The sequence below is a fragment of the Ascaphus truei genome, chromosome 4 (assembly GCF_040206685.1).
Source record: "Ascaphus truei isolate aAscTru1 chromosome 4, aAscTru1.hap1, whole genome shotgun sequence".
NCBI classification, from domain to species: Eukaryota; Metazoa; Chordata; class Amphibia; order Anura; family Ascaphidae; genus Ascaphus; species Ascaphus truei.
In genome coordinates, this window is record NC_134486.1 from 104,679,899 (window position 1) to 104,697,406 (window position 17,508).

At 44.5% G+C, this 17,508-nt stretch overlaps 1 protein-coding gene across 12 annotated transcripts in view; it reads right to left on the reverse strand.

Moving 5' to 3' along the window:
- Positions 1 to 17,508, reverse strand: part of NINL (ninein like) — a 171,541-nt gene that overhangs the window by 62,091 nt on the left and 91,942 nt on the right. For 10 of the 12 annotated variants that reach the window (XM_075596324.1, XM_075596322.1, XM_075596320.1 and 7 more), the window contains 5 exons: positions 17,092 to 17,178; positions 10,728 to 10,887; positions 10,571 to 10,633; positions 9,171 to 9,292; positions 7,449 to 7,795 (listed from right to left, as the gene is read on the reverse strand). In XM_075596324.1, the coding sequence (XP_075452439.1) occupies positions 7,449 to 7,795; positions 9,171 to 9,292; positions 10,571 to 10,633; positions 10,728 to 10,887; positions 17,092 to 17,178 (779 nt within the window). The remainder of the gene's footprint in view (positions 1 to 7,448; positions 7,796 to 9,170; positions 9,293 to 10,570; positions 10,634 to 10,727; positions 10,888 to 17,091; positions 17,179 to 17,508) is intronic. The other 2 variants (XM_075596317.1, XM_075596326.1) reach the window with 1 other exon arrangement.

Below are 17,508 nucleotides of genomic sequence, written 5' to 3' on the forward strand. Positions count from 1 at the left end.
CGATCTGCGGGCCCAAAAGGCCTGGTAATTGCCCCAAAAGGAAAATGCCTAAATTGGAAATTAAAGAGAGAAACAAGAAAGGGGGGATGACGTTGGACGATTCCAACGAAGATGCGGGTGCACGGGAATGGTGCACAGGCCGCTCCACAGGACAATGTTACGCTGGGGAGGAGGATATGTGACAGTAAGCTGGAATGGAGGATATTTGTACCGTCCAGCACTCAACCAGTTAACCTACTTCTGGAGAACTGCATGCACCTGCAGCCTACTTAAGCAGGATTCCTGAGAGACTGCAGGTTTAAAAAAAGCAGGAAGTGATATAGGGAGAGAGAGACTGTTTTTCCCAGAGAAGGGGGGGGAGGGGGAAGAGATAGAAGTTCTCCCCAGATGCAGAAGCTGGTATAGAGGACCTACAGAGGAGTTCTGTGGGCTCAACGTGGGGCTGAGTTCCCCTAGGAAGAAAGGAGGAGAGATCGTGCTGAAGCATGGATGTCTGCTCCAAAAAGGCCTAAGATAACCAAAAGCCTTATTGTATGCAGAGACTGTGTTACACTGTGGCATATGCCAGGGCATGTTTTGGCTTGGGAAACCGATTAGCTGGCCATGCAGTTAGTGAGGGCGAAAGCTATGGTGTAGTTAGCTTTCCCTAAAGGGAATAGGTGTTTATTTTCTATGATTTGGTTTTCTTAAAGGGACAGAGTACCCAGAGTTTATTTGGTTGTTGCTAATAAACCACTACAGTTTAACGTTTCATACCTTGTCTAGTGTCTTACTGACTTTGCCGCGAGGCCGTCCTGCCACAGGTGGTATTAGAAGTGGGATGCTACGCCTCTGGGGGTCAGTAGATGAAGATGTGTTAAGTTCATGAACACAAGCAGAAAACCAAAAACAACATTTTTATTTTGCTGAAGCAAGTGAATTTGCAGCTAGCAAGTGCTGAGTGTACAGTTTGCCCCGTCGGGTATGAAAGGATTGCTGTGCTGTGTAAAGCAAACGCCATAAGCAAAGTATTGAGTGTCAAGTTTACCCTGCCGGGGTTGGAGAAAGTAAAAATTGTTTTTTTTGTAAATTTGTTGCCCTAAGAACCAAAAAGGTTCAAACATTGTAAAGCAAATACAACTCACGTGCGTTGTATAAAGCCTGCCCCGTCAGATATGAAAAAAAAAAAAACTGGATTTTAAAATGGCAGACGAGAAATATTTGTTTTGTAATTTACATAACCATACAAAACAGTGTCCCTTCAGGCCATATGATAATGATGACGATGACGACTCTTACGTGGCCACAGGAAAAGAGCCACACACGCAGATTAAAGATGCAGAAGTGACCAGTGTCCAGAGCGCAGGACTCCATAACCTTGGAGCCATGCCGCATAAAAGGAAACCAGGTTACTTTCTAAAGGATTCAGTATGCTGGGCCTATCAGGAGCCAGGTCACATGGAAGAATTGTGTCCCCACATCCTCACATATATACAATGGCAACAGGAGCAGCATGAGGAATACTGTACCACACAGCAACGAAAGCAAGCAATGTGGTGTGAGCAGGAGAAAGTGACTGAACCATTTGAGCCTGCGATGGCTGGACAACGTGCGTCGGAAAGACGCCGAGATGTGCTGGAGACCGGAGGGATGGGCGGAATGGTCACTGGAACAGCGGCAAAGGGAAAGGAGGAGCGAAGGGAAGCTAAATCCTTGATCCAGAATGAAGATGCCTTAAATACTGCACTCCAAACTGCCTACCATGATTATAAAGTCCTGCAGGAACGCTTGGGTAAGGAGCGAGAAGCTAATGCCAAGATACAGGACGCTAACGCAGAGTTACAGAGGAGTATACTGCTTTGCAGAATACAGAGCGCTTCTTACGAGGTGAGTTGGAGGAGGTGAAGAACAGTCTTGAGAGGGCAAACGCTGGAGTGGCCGCCATGGTTGAAAAGCAGAGAATATCTGAGCAAATGATTGCTAAATTGAAACAGAAAAATGAAGAGACTGCAAGAGGTTCACAATTGCCATAGAGAATTGGACGTCTCGCAAAAAGAGGTTCACGCTTTCAAAATAGAGCTGGAACACAATCAGGAGTGCCAACATCTAAACACAGTTACATACATTAAAGAAGACCTATGAGAAGGCCCTGAGTGATATAGAAACAGTAAAAATGGAGAACCAAAGCCGGAAGGAAGAAGCTTCACATTTGACTGACCTCGAGTCGACAAAGGATACCACTACCGCCATATACAGAAAGCCGAGCGAATCAGAGAAAACAAGTACTGACTGGAAACTGTATTATGAGTTGCCCCAGAAAGACGTTCAAAAATTCATAACAAAATTAAAAGTTTCTCAGCAAGAGGATTTACACAGGAGAATTCTGGCGTGCAGGAAGCACAGGAGAGTGCAGAAATAAGGCTGCATAAAGAGCTCAAAGTCTCCCAGAAAGAGATACACATCCCCAGCACAGAGCTGGAACTCTCAGCCCATGAGGTCCACGCTCGCAGCACAGAGGTCTGTGAATTGAAGGATGCTGGAGGAGAAATCATGATTCGTCTAGAGACTTTATTAGAGCAAAGACTTGGCTGTCCAGGTCAGTGAAAGAGATAAGAAGCTTCACCAAGTAGAAAATGTAAAGAAGCAATTGATCCAGGAAAAATTAGAAGTGCGGGAAGCACTGGTGAATGCAGAAAAAGTACTGCAAAAAGAAGATGACTCCCTGGAGCCGCACACTCCAGCAGAGCAAATGCTGCAGGACCATCTGAGTACCCAGCGTGTCCCCGCAGAGCAACCCGACTAGCTGACGGTCACACTAAGCACCACCAAAGCATCACTGGAAGAGGAGCTTAGAAGCCAGGTTACTCTATATAAAAAGGAACGGGAAAAGACCCAGAAAGTGGAACGAGAACTAGAGGAGCAGAAAAGCTGCTCTAATCCAAAAAGTCAGATCGCCCAGGTGAAAGAGGCATGGAAAACGCAAACAATGATGAAATCCGCCAAACTCCAAAATATGATGGGGGCGCTGATGCAGGCGCAGAGCAGGCACCAGGAAGAGGTGGAGGCTCTAAGAAGGTAACTGCAGGATCAAGCTGAAGCTGTTAAAAAAAAAAAATGGAACCAGCACAGAAGGCATTGGAGGCCAAAGATAATGAGATAAAAAGATTAAAAGAGACAGACACTGGGGTCACAGAGGGAGACCATGAAAAAGATGTCAGGAGAATTGCAGGAGGCACATAAGAAACAGAGGACTCTTACTGGTGAACTAAACCTGCTACAAAGAGGAAAAGATATTCTGACATTTCAGAAATGCCGTGGGATGTTTATCCTAGGAAGGATGGCGGGAGAAAGCCATGTAAGTAAACGCTCTGCGACTGGCCCCATACAGTCCGGACACAGATCCTATGTCATCCTAAGCAAGCGGGGCAGTCCGATAAGCATGTCTGCAATGCCATTGCAGTACCCCCAAACTGCTTTACACTAAAACACGGAATAAAAGAGCCAAATTACGGTGGAGTGGCGCCATAAAACTCCAGCCGTACAACCGGGTCAACGGGGCCTGACGTAGCGTCCAGTGGTTCTCCCGTCGGAGTAAGTTAATGGGCCAATAAAGAAAGGTCCAAATCTTCAAGTCTGTCGACTGTGGAAAAGAGGTACCATGGTGTATATTTGGAGTTGAGGAGAACTCTGCAGGAGATGAAGACAAGTCTGTCGACTGTGAAAAGTGCCATGGAGTGCACTTGGTGTTGGAACTCCGTAAGAGTTGAAAACAAGTCTGGCGACTGTGAAAGAGAGGTGCCACGAGGTCCAAAAGCCATCGCCGCGGACGCAGAGTTTCTGTATTCACAAGAGAGAGCCAAACGGACACAGGACAAAGAGGTAGTGAAGTACCGATCTGCGGGCCCAAAAGGCCTGGTAATTGCACCAAAAGGAAAATGCCTAAATTGGAAATCAAAGAGAGAAACAAAAAAGGGGGCATGACGTCGGACGTTTCCGACGAAGATGCGGGTGCACGGGAATGGTGCACAGGCCGCTCCACAGGACAATGTTACGCTAGGGAGGGGGATATGTGACAGAGTAACCGACTCAGTAGGCTGGAATGGAGGATATGTGTACCGTCCAGCACTCAACCAGTTAATCTACTTCTGGAGAACTGCATGCACCTGCATGCAGGATTCCTGAGAGACTGCAGGTTTAAAAAAAAAGAAGCAGGAAGTGATACAGGGAGAGAGATACTTTTTTCCCAGAGAAGGTGGGGGGGGTTAGAGAGATAGAAGTGCTCCCCAGCTGCTGAAGCTGGTATAGAGGACCTACAGAGGCGTTCTCTAGGCTCAACGTGGGGCCGAGTTCCCCTAGGTAGGAGGAGAGATCGTGCTGAAGCAGGGACGTCTGCTCCAAGGACTAAGATAACCAAAAGCCTTATAATTGTATGCAGAGACTGTGTTACACTGTGGCATATGCCAGGGCATGTTTTGGCTTGGGAACCAGCTTAGCTGGCCATGCAGTTAGTGAGGGCGAAAGCTATGGTGTAGTTAGCTTTCCCTAAAGGGAATAGGTGTTTATTTTCTATGATTTGGTTTTCTTAAAGGGACAGTGCACCCAGAGTTTATTTGGTTGTGGCTAATAAACAACTACAGTTTAAAGTTTCATACCTTGTCTAGTGTCTTACTGACCCTGCCGCGAGGCCGTCCTGCCACAGTAATGAATTCCACATTTTAACTGCCCTTACTGTAAAGAACCCTTTCCTTTGTTGCTGGTGAAATCTCCTTTCCTCGAACCTTTAGGGATGGCCCGTGTCCTTTGTACTGCCCGTGGGATGAATAATTATTTTGAAAGCTCCTTGTATTGTCCCAGAATATATTTGTATATAGTAATCATATTCCCTCTTAGACGCCTCTTTTCTAATGTAAACATATCTAGTTTAGCTAGCCTCTTCTCATAAGTTAGATTGTCCATCCCCTTTATCAATTTGGTGGCTGTTCTCTGCACTTTTTCTAGTTGTATAATGTCTTTTTAATGGAGTCGTGCCCAAAACTGCACTCTGTATTCATGTACAGGGCCGGTTTAACCACCAGGCAGCCGCCTAAAGCAGCTAAATGTTGCTGCCTAGTTTTCCTAGTGCAGTGTTTCCCAACTGGGCGGGAGATTTCTCCAATCTCTCGGGGCAGGGAAAAAGCAGGGTAGTTCCCAGGGGGTTCGGCAGTTTCCTTCATCCTGATTGGATGCTGCTGGGTAATGCAGCAAATCAGGAGGTGGTGTCATGAGCCTGGGTGTGTGGCCAGAGCAGAGGAGGAAGTAGCATGGGCAGGTGATGATTGGTGTTTATCAGCTGTGTGTACATGCAAGTACGCGTGTAAATACATACACGCACATGTATACATACGTGTACGGGTGTGTATTTCTTCTTGTGTGCACGTGTTGGGGTCCTGTGGAGGTGGAGGGAGGGATGAAGGAGAGAGAATGAGGGGGGGATGAAGGAGGGGGTGAAGGAGAGAGAACGAGGGGGAGGGGTGGAGGTGAAGGAGAGAGAACGAGGGGGAGGGGTGGAGGTGAAGGAGAGAGAACGAGGGGGAGGGGTGGAGGTGAAAAACAGAGAACGAGGGGGAGGGAGTGAAGGATAGAGAACGAGGGCGAGGGGGTGAAGGAAAGAAAGGGAGGGGGTGAAGGAAAGAGAACGAGGGGGAAGGGGTGAAGGAAAGAACGAGGGGGAGGGGGTGAAGGAAAAAACGAGGGGGGTGGGGTGAAGGACAGAGAACGAGGGAGAGGGGTGAAGGACAGAGAACGAGGGGAAGGGGGTGAAGAACAGAGAACGAGGGGGTGAAGGACAGAACAATGGGGAGGGGGTAGGGAGCGCGAATGAGGGAGAGGGGGTGTAGGACAGAGAATGAGGGGGAGGGGTGTAGGACAGAGAATGAGGGGGAGGGGGTGAGGGAGAGAATGAGGGGGGGTGAGGGAGAAAATGAGGGGAAGGGGGGTGAGGGAGAGAATGAGGGGGTGGGGGTGGGGGTGAGGGCGAGAGAATGAGGGGAAGAGGTGGGGGTGAGGGAGAGAATAAGGGCTGGGGGTGAGAGAATGAGGGGGTGGGGGTGAGGGAGAGAGAATGAGGGGGAGGGGGAGGGGTGAGGGAGAGAGAATGAGGGGGAGGGGTAGGGGTGAGGGAGAGAGAATGAGGGGAAGGGGTGGGGGTGAGGGAGAGAATAAGGGCTGGGGTGAGAGAATGAGGGGGTGAGGGAGAGAGAATGAGGGGGAGGGGTAGGGGTGAGGGAGAGAATAAGGGCTGGGGGTGAGAGAATGAGGGGGTGGGGGTGAGGGAGAGAGAATGAGGGGAACAGGTGGTGGTGAGGGAGAGAGAATGAGGGGGAGAAGTAAGGGTGAAGGAGAGATTATGAGGGGGAGGGGAGTGAGGGAGAAATAATGAGGGGGAGGGAGTAGCACAAGGCAGACGAGTCGCCCAGGGCACCACATACCCTTGCACCGGCCCTGTCCATGTATATCCATTAGAAGTTTCAGACACACCAGGTCAGGGTGATCGCATGTGAATGTCTGTGAAACCAGCAATCTACCTGATCTGATGCTCAAGGACCAAAGGAAAAAGCAGCGGAGCCTGTTACAGATGAACAACCTGAAAATTATTTTAATAACAAAAATCGTGGGGGGAACAAAAAATGTACAGATTTCAAAAACAAAAACACCATCAAAACCCTCCCTTTTTTTTTCTTTTTTTTTAATTTAGCTAATGCTGCTTCTTAAAAACAGGTGCCGAGTGTCCCCGACCAGTGTGAAGACACAATTAACCCTTCCACTGCCGGAGGGGCCCGAGACGTTGTGCAATGCGTCTGCAGTGAAGGGGTTAAAGCATCTTGTGCAGCGGGGTTAAGACGAGTTTCTGTTTGGGTAAGATACAGAAGGATAAGCAAGACCAGTTTTCTTCCCTAACAAAAGTGCCCGATTAGTGGTATTTAATAAATAAATATATATATTTAAGGTCTAACATTTTAGAAAAACAGGTGTATAGTCACAAAACAATAATACACTATTACATTCACTGCCCTGTAGAGTTTTACTAAACAGCAATCCACTCCGAAAGGTATTGCATGATACGTCTATAGTAGAACATGGCTTCGGGACCTGAAGCATTTTCCCTTTTCCAAAAAATAAAAAACCCTACAAAAAAAATTAAGTTATTTTATTCCCTTCCTGGGACTCTGTTCTAGAAAGGAACAGGATCTCCCGCAATGGAAAGCAGCACGCAGAGAACTAAGAAAGCTCTCCCATGATTGGAAGCCGGATTGCTGCTTTAAACCTCTCTGCTTTCAGTGACGCCAGCAACGCATTGCAAAGCAGTCACTGGAAATGTGCAACACAGAGGGCACAGAGCCCAACCCAAGCTTACTTGCTCCAGGGCTACTATAACTGCGATTCCTTGCATCTACTCTAGGATACCATAAAGTAAATATGTGATATCAGACCTCATTGCCTGCAGCTCATTCTGGTGACTCCTCTTTAGTTCCTCTTCTAGCTGCTCATTGTCACTGGTCAGCCTCTGCCTCAGTGATGCCATCTCCTTGGCATGAGACTGTTCCATTTTGGCCCTCTCTTTTTCAAACCTCTTCTCCAGTTCTTGGTAGTGGGCAGATGTGGGCAGCTGCTCTTTCAAGCCGTCAATGACCTCTTGATATTTGGCGTTCAGCTCCTCGAGGTCAGCCTTCTGATCCTCCACCTCACTGACTTCCATCTTGAATCTCTGCTCTGTGTCCTTTCTCTCCTCTTCAAAGTTGGCTTTCATCAGCTCAATCTCCCTCTCGTAATAGTTGACCTAAGAGAAAAGGACTATACATCAACATTTGCCCAAAACATTAGTGATCTAAAGGGGTGTCTCAGTGAGTGAAGACACTCCCTGAAATAATGAAGTGTGAATCAGAGGAGCCTAGGTTAAATCCCAATGACGGCTCTTTGTGACTATGTGCAAGTCACTTTATCTCCCTGTTCCTCAAGCACCAAAATCATAGGTTGTAAGCTCTACAGGGCAGGGGCTTGTGCCTGTAAAATTCTGCGAACAGCGATCCGTACACCGTCAGGGCTATGTAAAAAAAATATTATGAAACATTAATTTAGAGGTCGGCAGCACAGAAAATATATATATTTTTTAATGCTTAAGATTGACACTGTAATCATAGTTGAAAACAATGCTACTTATGAGAACACAAAAATAAAGTCTAATAATTGCCACAAAGATTTTTTGTTTTTTAATCTTTCAATAGGCAACTGAATTATCAGAATGTTACATTTTTACACACTTTTTCATTAACTTCCATATTATTCAATATGTATTAATATAATAAATCTATTATCACTATTTAATCATTTAATTTAAGTTGACATCAGCCATTTATAGCACACTAAACATTTTTCTTCTCAAAATGTAGCTTATATTTTTACGTTGGCTTGTTAAAGCATGCTAGGGAAAAAAAAGTAACTTTGTCAGCAGCACAATAACTTGCTATTTGTGAAGCGTTTGCGGATACAGAATAATTCCCCCCACAGAGCAATGCACAGAGTGTAAAACTATACACAGGAAGAAACAAAACAATTCGGAGTACAAGGGATGAGTTATACCTGCTGTTTCGTAGAACAGGGGAGCTCAACTCCTGTCCAAGCCCCCCCCCCCCCCCCCCCCAATGGGTCAGATTTTCAGAATATCCCAGCTTCAGCACAGGTGGCTCAATCAGAGGCTCGTCTTTGACTGAGCCTCTGATCGAGCCACCTATGCTGAAGCAGGGACTGATTGAGCCACCTGGGTTGAAGCTGGGATATCCTGAAAACCTGACATATCCTGAAAACCTGACTTGTTGAGGGGGCTTGAGGAAGGGAGTAGAGGTCCCCCATCATAGAGGGTCCCACCCTGTATACTGCATACTGTATATTGCTTCTTTTTTGTTTTTAAGATGAGGAAAGCCTTTGAACAGAATATTGAATAAACGTTTCAAAGATAGTGTGTAAAAGAACAATTCCACAACTTTGTTTTAAGACATTTTGACCAGTTGTGTATCAGATGACTGCGTGGATTAGCCAATGGCTGTAGACTACTCCCAACTGGTCCGTGACACCAGGACATCTCTGTGCTAATTCTTTACTTTTGCCAATACGCTCGTTATCTTATCTCTTAACTTATTTCTCCCGAGACTCCTTACTTTTGTCTCGAGTTGTATTCGGAGATCCTGAACTTCTTGCTGCTGTTCTTTTAGTTGATGCTTTGTTAGCTCCGCATCCATATTCATAGGAGAAGACTCGGATTCAACAGCCCCCAGTCCTACTAAAAAGCACATCATTGGTATGTGTCAAGTGACAGATCACTACGTTCGGTATATGAAGAGGGTTGGACTTCAGAAATGTTGAGGATTTTTCCCCACAGTTCTCATGACCTGATACTAGTTAACCATTTCATTGTCATTACGGAGTTCAGTGAACATCACCTTCATGGGACATTCACGGAACTTCATTAGGTTCACAAACAAGTTAGGGCGAGTAAAAAAATTTAAAAAAAAGTGGCAAACCACCGTACATGAATAAAGAACACCTATGAACATATTCACCTGTCTCAGGCAGGACCACTAAAACCTGCCCTACCCCATACTCACACAGCATACAGTGCTTCCACTGCAGCCAGGGATTCTGGGTAATGACATCCAAACGAGTACTCGTAGCTTTAAAGTAAAAAGTGATGCACTGCGAGTGCTCACTTGCATGCCCTATGAATGGGAGCGGAGGCGTGCTAAAGCTTCACACCCTTTGGCGGATCTAGGCCTAAGTGAGTTCAACGCCTAAGTTCAACGGATCTATGCCTAAGTTAGTCAGTTTCATTGAAGTAAAACGCATATGGCAAGACGAACGGGAATAAATTTGACAATTCATTTTTTCTATCTTAATATAATAATTCGTTCTTCTGCTACCCTGTAGAGCAGCTCCCCAAGCCACTCGGTGATGCCAGATGGGCAAAATCTGAGCAGTTGATATTAATTGTGTATTCCAAATAACAGATTGCCAATTAGATTGTAAAAAGTCAATTTCTGGAGCTGGACACACAGACCCCGACATCCTTTAATATTTGTATAGTTTGCGTGAATGTGACACACTCCATCCACATTCAAGTTACACCTACAATCCATTGCATTTAGATAGTCAATGTGAAGATGTAGCTGGGGGGGACTAGAGAGTTAACATGTGATATCTTGTGGCCTAGAATATTATTGAAAGCATCAGGGGAGGGCAACTCCAGTCCCCAAGGGCCACCAGCAGTTCACGTTTTCAGAATATCCCTGCTTCAGCACAGGCGGTACAGTTTTTGACTATGCCACCCTGTGCTGAAGCAGATATATCCTTAAAACCTGATCTGTTGGTGGCTTATGGAGTTGCCCACCCCTGATCTAAATAAATGTACAAAAACCCTTTCCTCCCTAAACCTGATCAATTTAACCTCCCCTTTTTCTGTACCTTCCCAAGTCCTGTTTGTACTTTTGTTGGTAGGAGTCATTTATTTGTTCTGTTCTAATCATTTGTTTGAAGGGTAATAAAACAAAAAATAGTTCCTTACCATTTGCACCCGCAGAAGACAAACTTCTTCGTTTAGTATACATGGCCTTCTTTGCATGAGCATCTAGGGGAGGAAAAACAAACAAACATTGCCAACAAAACCATATGGAGACGCAGGACAATCCGGTTGGTGGCGCCTTTGCGGGGTTGACAGTTACCGTTGGTAAGGTGGTTGTGATGGATTTTTTCTTTCGCCTTGAGGTGCAGCGCTTTGTTGTCCTTCATCTTCGCCAATAAACGTGTATATTTGCTCTCGTTGAGCTGGGAGCGCATCGTTTCCAGCTGGATTTGCAGCTCATCGTTCCGATCACGTAGGTCCTGCAAGATACACACTGTGACTCGGGTGTCCACGCCTTGTGACCTTGGGCAAGTCACTTTATGTCCCTGTGCGCAAGGCAGCAGACATTAGATTGTAAGCTGTATGAGGTTGAAGGTTGTATGTTTTTGTACTCTGTTTGAAGCAGGGGGTCTCCAGAGTGGAACCGCTTTGATTTCAGCTCCAGGGACCCCCTGCTTCCGGGGCACAGAAAACGCCCGTTTAAAGGTCCCACGTCCCAGTAGGAATCTGCGACGTCATCCCTTGAGACTTCCTAATGGTCCGCAGGCCCTTTAAACAGATAGGAAATACCAGCATCCCCTTCATATGTCAGTATCTTGTGGTGTGTGGTGTGTGGGGTCCCCACAGCTGCTGAAATGAACGGGAAATAACACAGATGTTGTTTTAAAGGCACAGATTCTGTAAAGGGGCAGTACTGGAAAGAACATATTTAAGGATACATTTGGGTGATTGATCCTTTCTTTAATCAAAATAATGTTTTTAAGTTATTGTGTAAACCTGGTGAGCAGACACATGGCAGGAGTTTCATTTCCTTTTGTGGGATATTTTTGTACGTTGCACAGGCAAACCCCCATCTCCATCTCACGCACCTTTATGAATGATCCGGCAAGGGCACACCTGATTGACACACACTCTGCGTTTCACAGGCCCCAAATGAGTTTGTGCTTCATTTCGAAAGAACAGCAGCCACATATTTGCCTTACAGGGGCAGTTCTCACTGCAGGCTCTGATTTTGTCTAAAGATTTGCTCAAAGTACTGTACAACATGGGGAGTGTCTTTACTTCCCCACATTTCCATGACCAGTGTTTTTATTTAAAAAATTTTTAACTGTGAATTTTATTCCTAAAACATGAACCAAAAACCTAAAATTAATATACCTGCTAAGCCCCTCTCACTTAGTGACATTAGTAGACCTCAAATAAACATTTACTATTAGATTTGTTCTGATAAAACCCTCTGTAGTCTGCGGAGGAAACAGCTCTGTGCTACCTGGCGGAGTGGAGAAAGGGAGAACAAACAAAGAGTTGCCATGTGGACAAAAAAAGATATCAAAAGAAGATTGGCAATCTGCTTTAACCCTTTCAGTGCCAGATTCATGCCACCTTCGTGGCCATGGAGCCCTCCCGCACTTCCACGTCACGTGACCACTCTTCGGAGCGATCACGTGACCGCTGCTTCTGTTCCGGCCGTCGGCCCAGATGTGAGGAGACGGGATCGCCCCTTTCACGTGGTAAGCAGCCCATAAAAAAAAAAACAAGCAGAGGCCAATGACGTACAGTGTAAGTCATAAGGGCCCATTCTCTTGACGTACACCATACGTCATTAGGGCACTGAAGGGGTTAAAGGTCATCACATGGAGCTACCCTTGATAATAGTTTGTAGTTGGGGGAAAATGCATCTTTAATCATGGTTACATTTATTTTAAGTAAGCCAATAATAAGATTGTTAGATTCTTTACCAAACATTGGTTTTTGGGGATTGCTTAATCACAATATATGTTTTTTTTTTCCTTCATTCAATCATATATATGGTGTGCCTCAAATTAATCTATTATATTGCTTCTTCCAAAATGTACGCTCGAAGTCAGTGCATTTTTAGAGCTTTTACAAAGGGGCTGGATACGACAAGCTACGAGGGAAAGAGCATTCATTACTTTTAAAAAGTGGCAAATTAAAAAATACAGGCATACCCCGCTTTAAGGACACTCACTTTAAGTACACTCGCGAGTAAGGACATATCTCTCAATAGGCAAACAGCAGCTCACGCATGCGCCTGTCAGACGTCCTGAACAGCAATAACGTGAAGGTAGTGCTTCACTTTAAGTACATTTTCGCTTTACATACATGCTCCGGTCCCACTGTGTACGTTAATGCGGGGTATGCCTGTATATACTTTCCAGAAGAATCAGAAGAGAAAGTCGCTGCCAACTTTCCAATCAGAAGGATAGTTTTCTACTGGTCCTAAATGTTTAGCCTATAACCAATACCAGTCCAGGGTTCCTTTGCATTCATTCGACATGCATCTGTAAACTGCGACTGTAAAGTATTGCGATGTCTCCTTAAGTGGGCGCCTGTATTTACTTAAAAAAAATAAACGATGGTGATGTATCCTTCCTTCAAAAATGAGAGATTAGCAGCACATACATCTTTGTACAATAACACACAACGGTGTAGATTAGGGTTGCTGGGTTTCTTTCTCTCGTTGGCCCCACCCCCAGGCTCCCGACACCTCCTCCTGATTGGCTACATTACACAGCAGCAGCCAATCAGGATAGAGGAAGTTGTCCAGCACCCTAGCCCATCTCTCTCCCTGCTCTGGGAAATCCCGCGCCCCCCCCCCCCCCAAGCCCGTCAGGTCCAGAGAGGAAATACCGGACACATACATGTCCAGAGAGGTAACACCGGACACATACATGTCCAGAGAGGTAATACCGGACACATACATGTCCAGAGAGGGAATACCGGACACATACATGTCCAGAGAGGGAATACCGGACACATACATGTCCAGAGAGGGAATACCGGACACATACATGTCCAGAGAGGGAATACCGGACACATACATGTCCAGAGAGGGAATACCGGACACATACATGTCCAGAGAGGTAACACCGGACACATACATGTCCAGAGAGGTAATACCGGACACATACATGTCCAGAGAGGTAATACCGGACACATACATGTCCAGAGAGGTAATACCGGACACATACATGTCCAGAGAGGGAATACTGGACACATACATGTCCAGAGAGGGAATACTGGACACATACATGTCCAGAGAGGGAATACCGGACACATACATGTCCAGAGAGATAATACCGGACACATACATGGCCAGTATTCCCTCTAATTTTTTACTGAACCGAGTGTCCAAAGACAGGACGGTCCTCTTCAATACCGGACACCTGGCAACCCTAGTAGATTACAATATCTCATACAAGGCGAAGGGTGCCTTATTTTAAAGTCTACCTTGTTTAAAAATGCATTTACATTTGTAATAAGTGTTAAAAATGAAATATGTTCTGAATTATTTATTTTTCAAATATAAAAAAATATATTTTAAAATGAAAACTATTTTCAGTTGATTTGCTATTGAGGATAAGTTTTATAATTGGGATGTAGCCTTCCTTAATTATGGATTGTCCAGAACATCTTTTTAAATGTACATAATTTGTGCAGCACAATGGAGAAGCAATAATGCACAAAACAGCATGCACATATAATAAGCGGCATTCACATGTAATAAGCGGCATTCACATGTAATAAGCGGCATTCACAGCCTGAGTAAAGTGGTCCCTGTGCGTAGGAGCTTACAATCTTTTAGGGACCATTGTTCTCCTGTGATGAACGCTAGTCCTGTAAAAATTGAAACGCCACATTTATTCTCACACAAAGATTGTAAAGAACTCCATTCTTTAGCAAAGACCATTTTTTAGTGCAAAAGATTAAATCCTGCACACGCATTGAGAACGTGAAAAAGAAAAGATAATGATACATTCAATGTTTTTTTTAACCTCAATGTTCATTTTAAAATATAAATGCTTACAATTTAGAGTGTTTCATTTAAAGAAAAAAAAATCTCAACTGAAGAGAAGACTCGGGTAATTAGGACGTAAGCAGAATCGTATTTTTGTGTAATTTCAGAAAGATGAAACAGTCTAAATGTTCCGTTGATGACGTAAACGTCTCGCTGGAGAAGGCATGCGTACAACCCGTGAATGACCAGCACACGCTCACCTTTACTCTCTAGGGTTTCCAAAAGAAGGTTAGTGTCAGTCCCGGGGGCGGTTATACATTTAATGGGTTAGAAGAAAGAGAACAGGGAAAGGTGAGCTCAGAACATGCACCAGCAGATCCATACTTACAGGCCTGCATCTTACATTCAAATTAGTGACAGATCCCATCAGGTTTTTGATAACAAATGGACTATCCCCTAGTGCTCAGCTATTTGGATTATGTGTTTCCTTTTGGCTTAAAGGTCTGGATGTGGTAGTTAAATTATTACTGATCCCAGGTAGAACCACGGTGTACATTGCTATGACGCCGTTAGGATAATTTGATTATATATAGTATATTGTGGTGTGCTGGAACGTTGTTCTGTTAGTTTTACGCTACTGAAGGAGGCTGGTGGGAAGGATTTTGCCAAACGGGTTTACATCCGGCAGTAAGTAACTAACACATTAAAAATGAAAGATCAAATGGGAAGAGTTTTTACAATCTTTATCTTTAAGTCTCTGGTGATGAGCCCCTCTATCATAAAATCTATAGGTAAATAGTCAATTCCTGGTTTCACAACACTTTGCAAACTAATTATGCCATAATTTGTGCAGGAAATACAAAGGTACAGGATAAAAACTATATGGAAAATGTGGAGAAAGAAAGTGTTCGTTTCCCATAGGCCATCAGTAAGTAAAATCTTCAGTTTATGTGTGATTACATCTTTCTAAGCAACCCAATTACATTAATTAAAAGTGGCTGCTACTGGGAACAGCCCCATAACAGGCACCAACGTTTGAGGCGAAGGCTGCACGGTTTTAGTTACATAGTTACATATAAAACATACAGGACACCTACAAGCTCATATTGAACCCCCAAAATAACCACAACATATATATATAAGCATATAAGTGTCACAGAGGAGTGCTACGGAGCATGGCAATATATATTTAAAACCAAAGACAGAACATGAAACACAGACAGAGCTCAGTGCTACATCCAATGAAACTTATACACGGTACAGTGCCTAAAAATATATATAGATATCTTTTGAATAAAATTGTCTTTTAGTTTAACTCTTTGGCCAAAGTGTTGTAAGCCCTTGAGCCCCTACACGGCAGACCACATCTCAAGGGTACCCAACACTAATATAAATTCTTAATAACCTGTGCATTACCAGGAAGAATGATTTATAATAAATCTGTCAAAATTAGTTGCATAGTTCTAAGGCCTCGGCCAAAGTTATTGCTTGCTGGCGGAGGCGCGCTTCCGCTCAGCACTGAGCCCCTACAGCCGCAATTAGAGCGGCTTTAGTAGGGGCTCGCCTACGCTTCCGCAAGCGCGCGGAAGCGTAGGTCTTAGCTGAATTTTACATTTCAGAGCTCGCCGGAGTGCAGGGCCGGTCACGTGAGCGGTTTGCCCAATGAGGGCAAACCAGCTCCGTGACGCCACTGGCCCGCCCCCGGCACGCCCCCTGACGGCACGCCGTCTAAGGCCAGGGAAAGCACCCGCTTTCCCTGAGCCTCAGCACGCCAGCGGGAAGCTTGGCCGAGGCCTAAGTCTGATTGAAGCTCTTATTAACCTGTACATTACCAGGAAAAGCACTCTGTATTAGATTTGTCACAATCAAACTGCAAGCAAGCAAGTTCCCCTGAGAGTGGGAGATGCAATGGAGTGAGCTTTTAACCATTTGAAAGTGGGAGGGGGTGAGCTTCAAACTAGGGAGGAGGAGCCACCCTCCAATCAGCTAAGACCAGCTGAACAAGGATTGTAAAACATACAGGACACCTACAAGCTCATATTGAACACCCAAAATAACCACAACATATATATAAGCGTATAAGTGTCACAGAGGAGTGCTATTGAGCATGGCAATATATATTTTAAACCAGAGACAGAACATGAAACACAGACAGAGCTCAGTGCTACATCCAATGAAACTTATACACGGTACAGTGCCTAAATATATTATATATGTTTAGGCACTGTACCGTGCATAAGTTTCATTGGATGTAGCACTGAGCTCTGTGTTTCATGTTCTGTCTCTGGTTTTAAATATAGTTACATATAGTTACATAGTAGATGAGGTTGAAAAAAGACGTACGTCCATCAAGTTCAACCTATGCTAAATTTAGACAACAGATACTTTATCCTATATCTATACTTCCTTATTGCTATGTAAAATGTTAAAGATGTGTCCAGTGTTATTTGAACACTGAGAATATACACAAAAATTAGCCATGTATGGTGCATACTCCATATATAATAAATATAATAATACATTATAATAATAAATACAATACAAAATAAATATGCAGCAAAGGTACAACTTCTATTTCAGCCACCAGGGAGCGCACTAATACACAATGTATCACCTCAGGCTGCACCATCAATAACTGCATATGCATCATTTTGGCTGCTTGCGGAGTCTGACCGTGTGTTATTTTGAACCTACGGCTACTCACCCTGCACTGTGCTTCATATTCATTGATAATCTCCGCAAACTTCTCCTCCTGATTAAAGAGCTCTGAATGTTGGGGATCTGTCGGCCTCTGCAAAACAAGGAATGCAATTTGTGGGGTGCGGATACAGAAGAGCGGCGTATATTCCTCGCTGCAATCACTGGCACACACATCTCCTTGCATTCTCCTCAAGGACTGATTCAGACATGTTAGGAGAGTTTATTTTGCCAATATCTATTCTTATTTCCCTTTAAACCATTTATTGTATTAAAATGCAATAGGTTAATATATAAATTTAATTCGCTCAGACCCGTTTGCAACATTTAAACCCAACACAGATAGTTCCCTCCAACTAACATTTCTAGATTGCGGCTCGTGGTGTTCATGCAAAACACATCCTCTTTAATGAAAGGGTTTGAA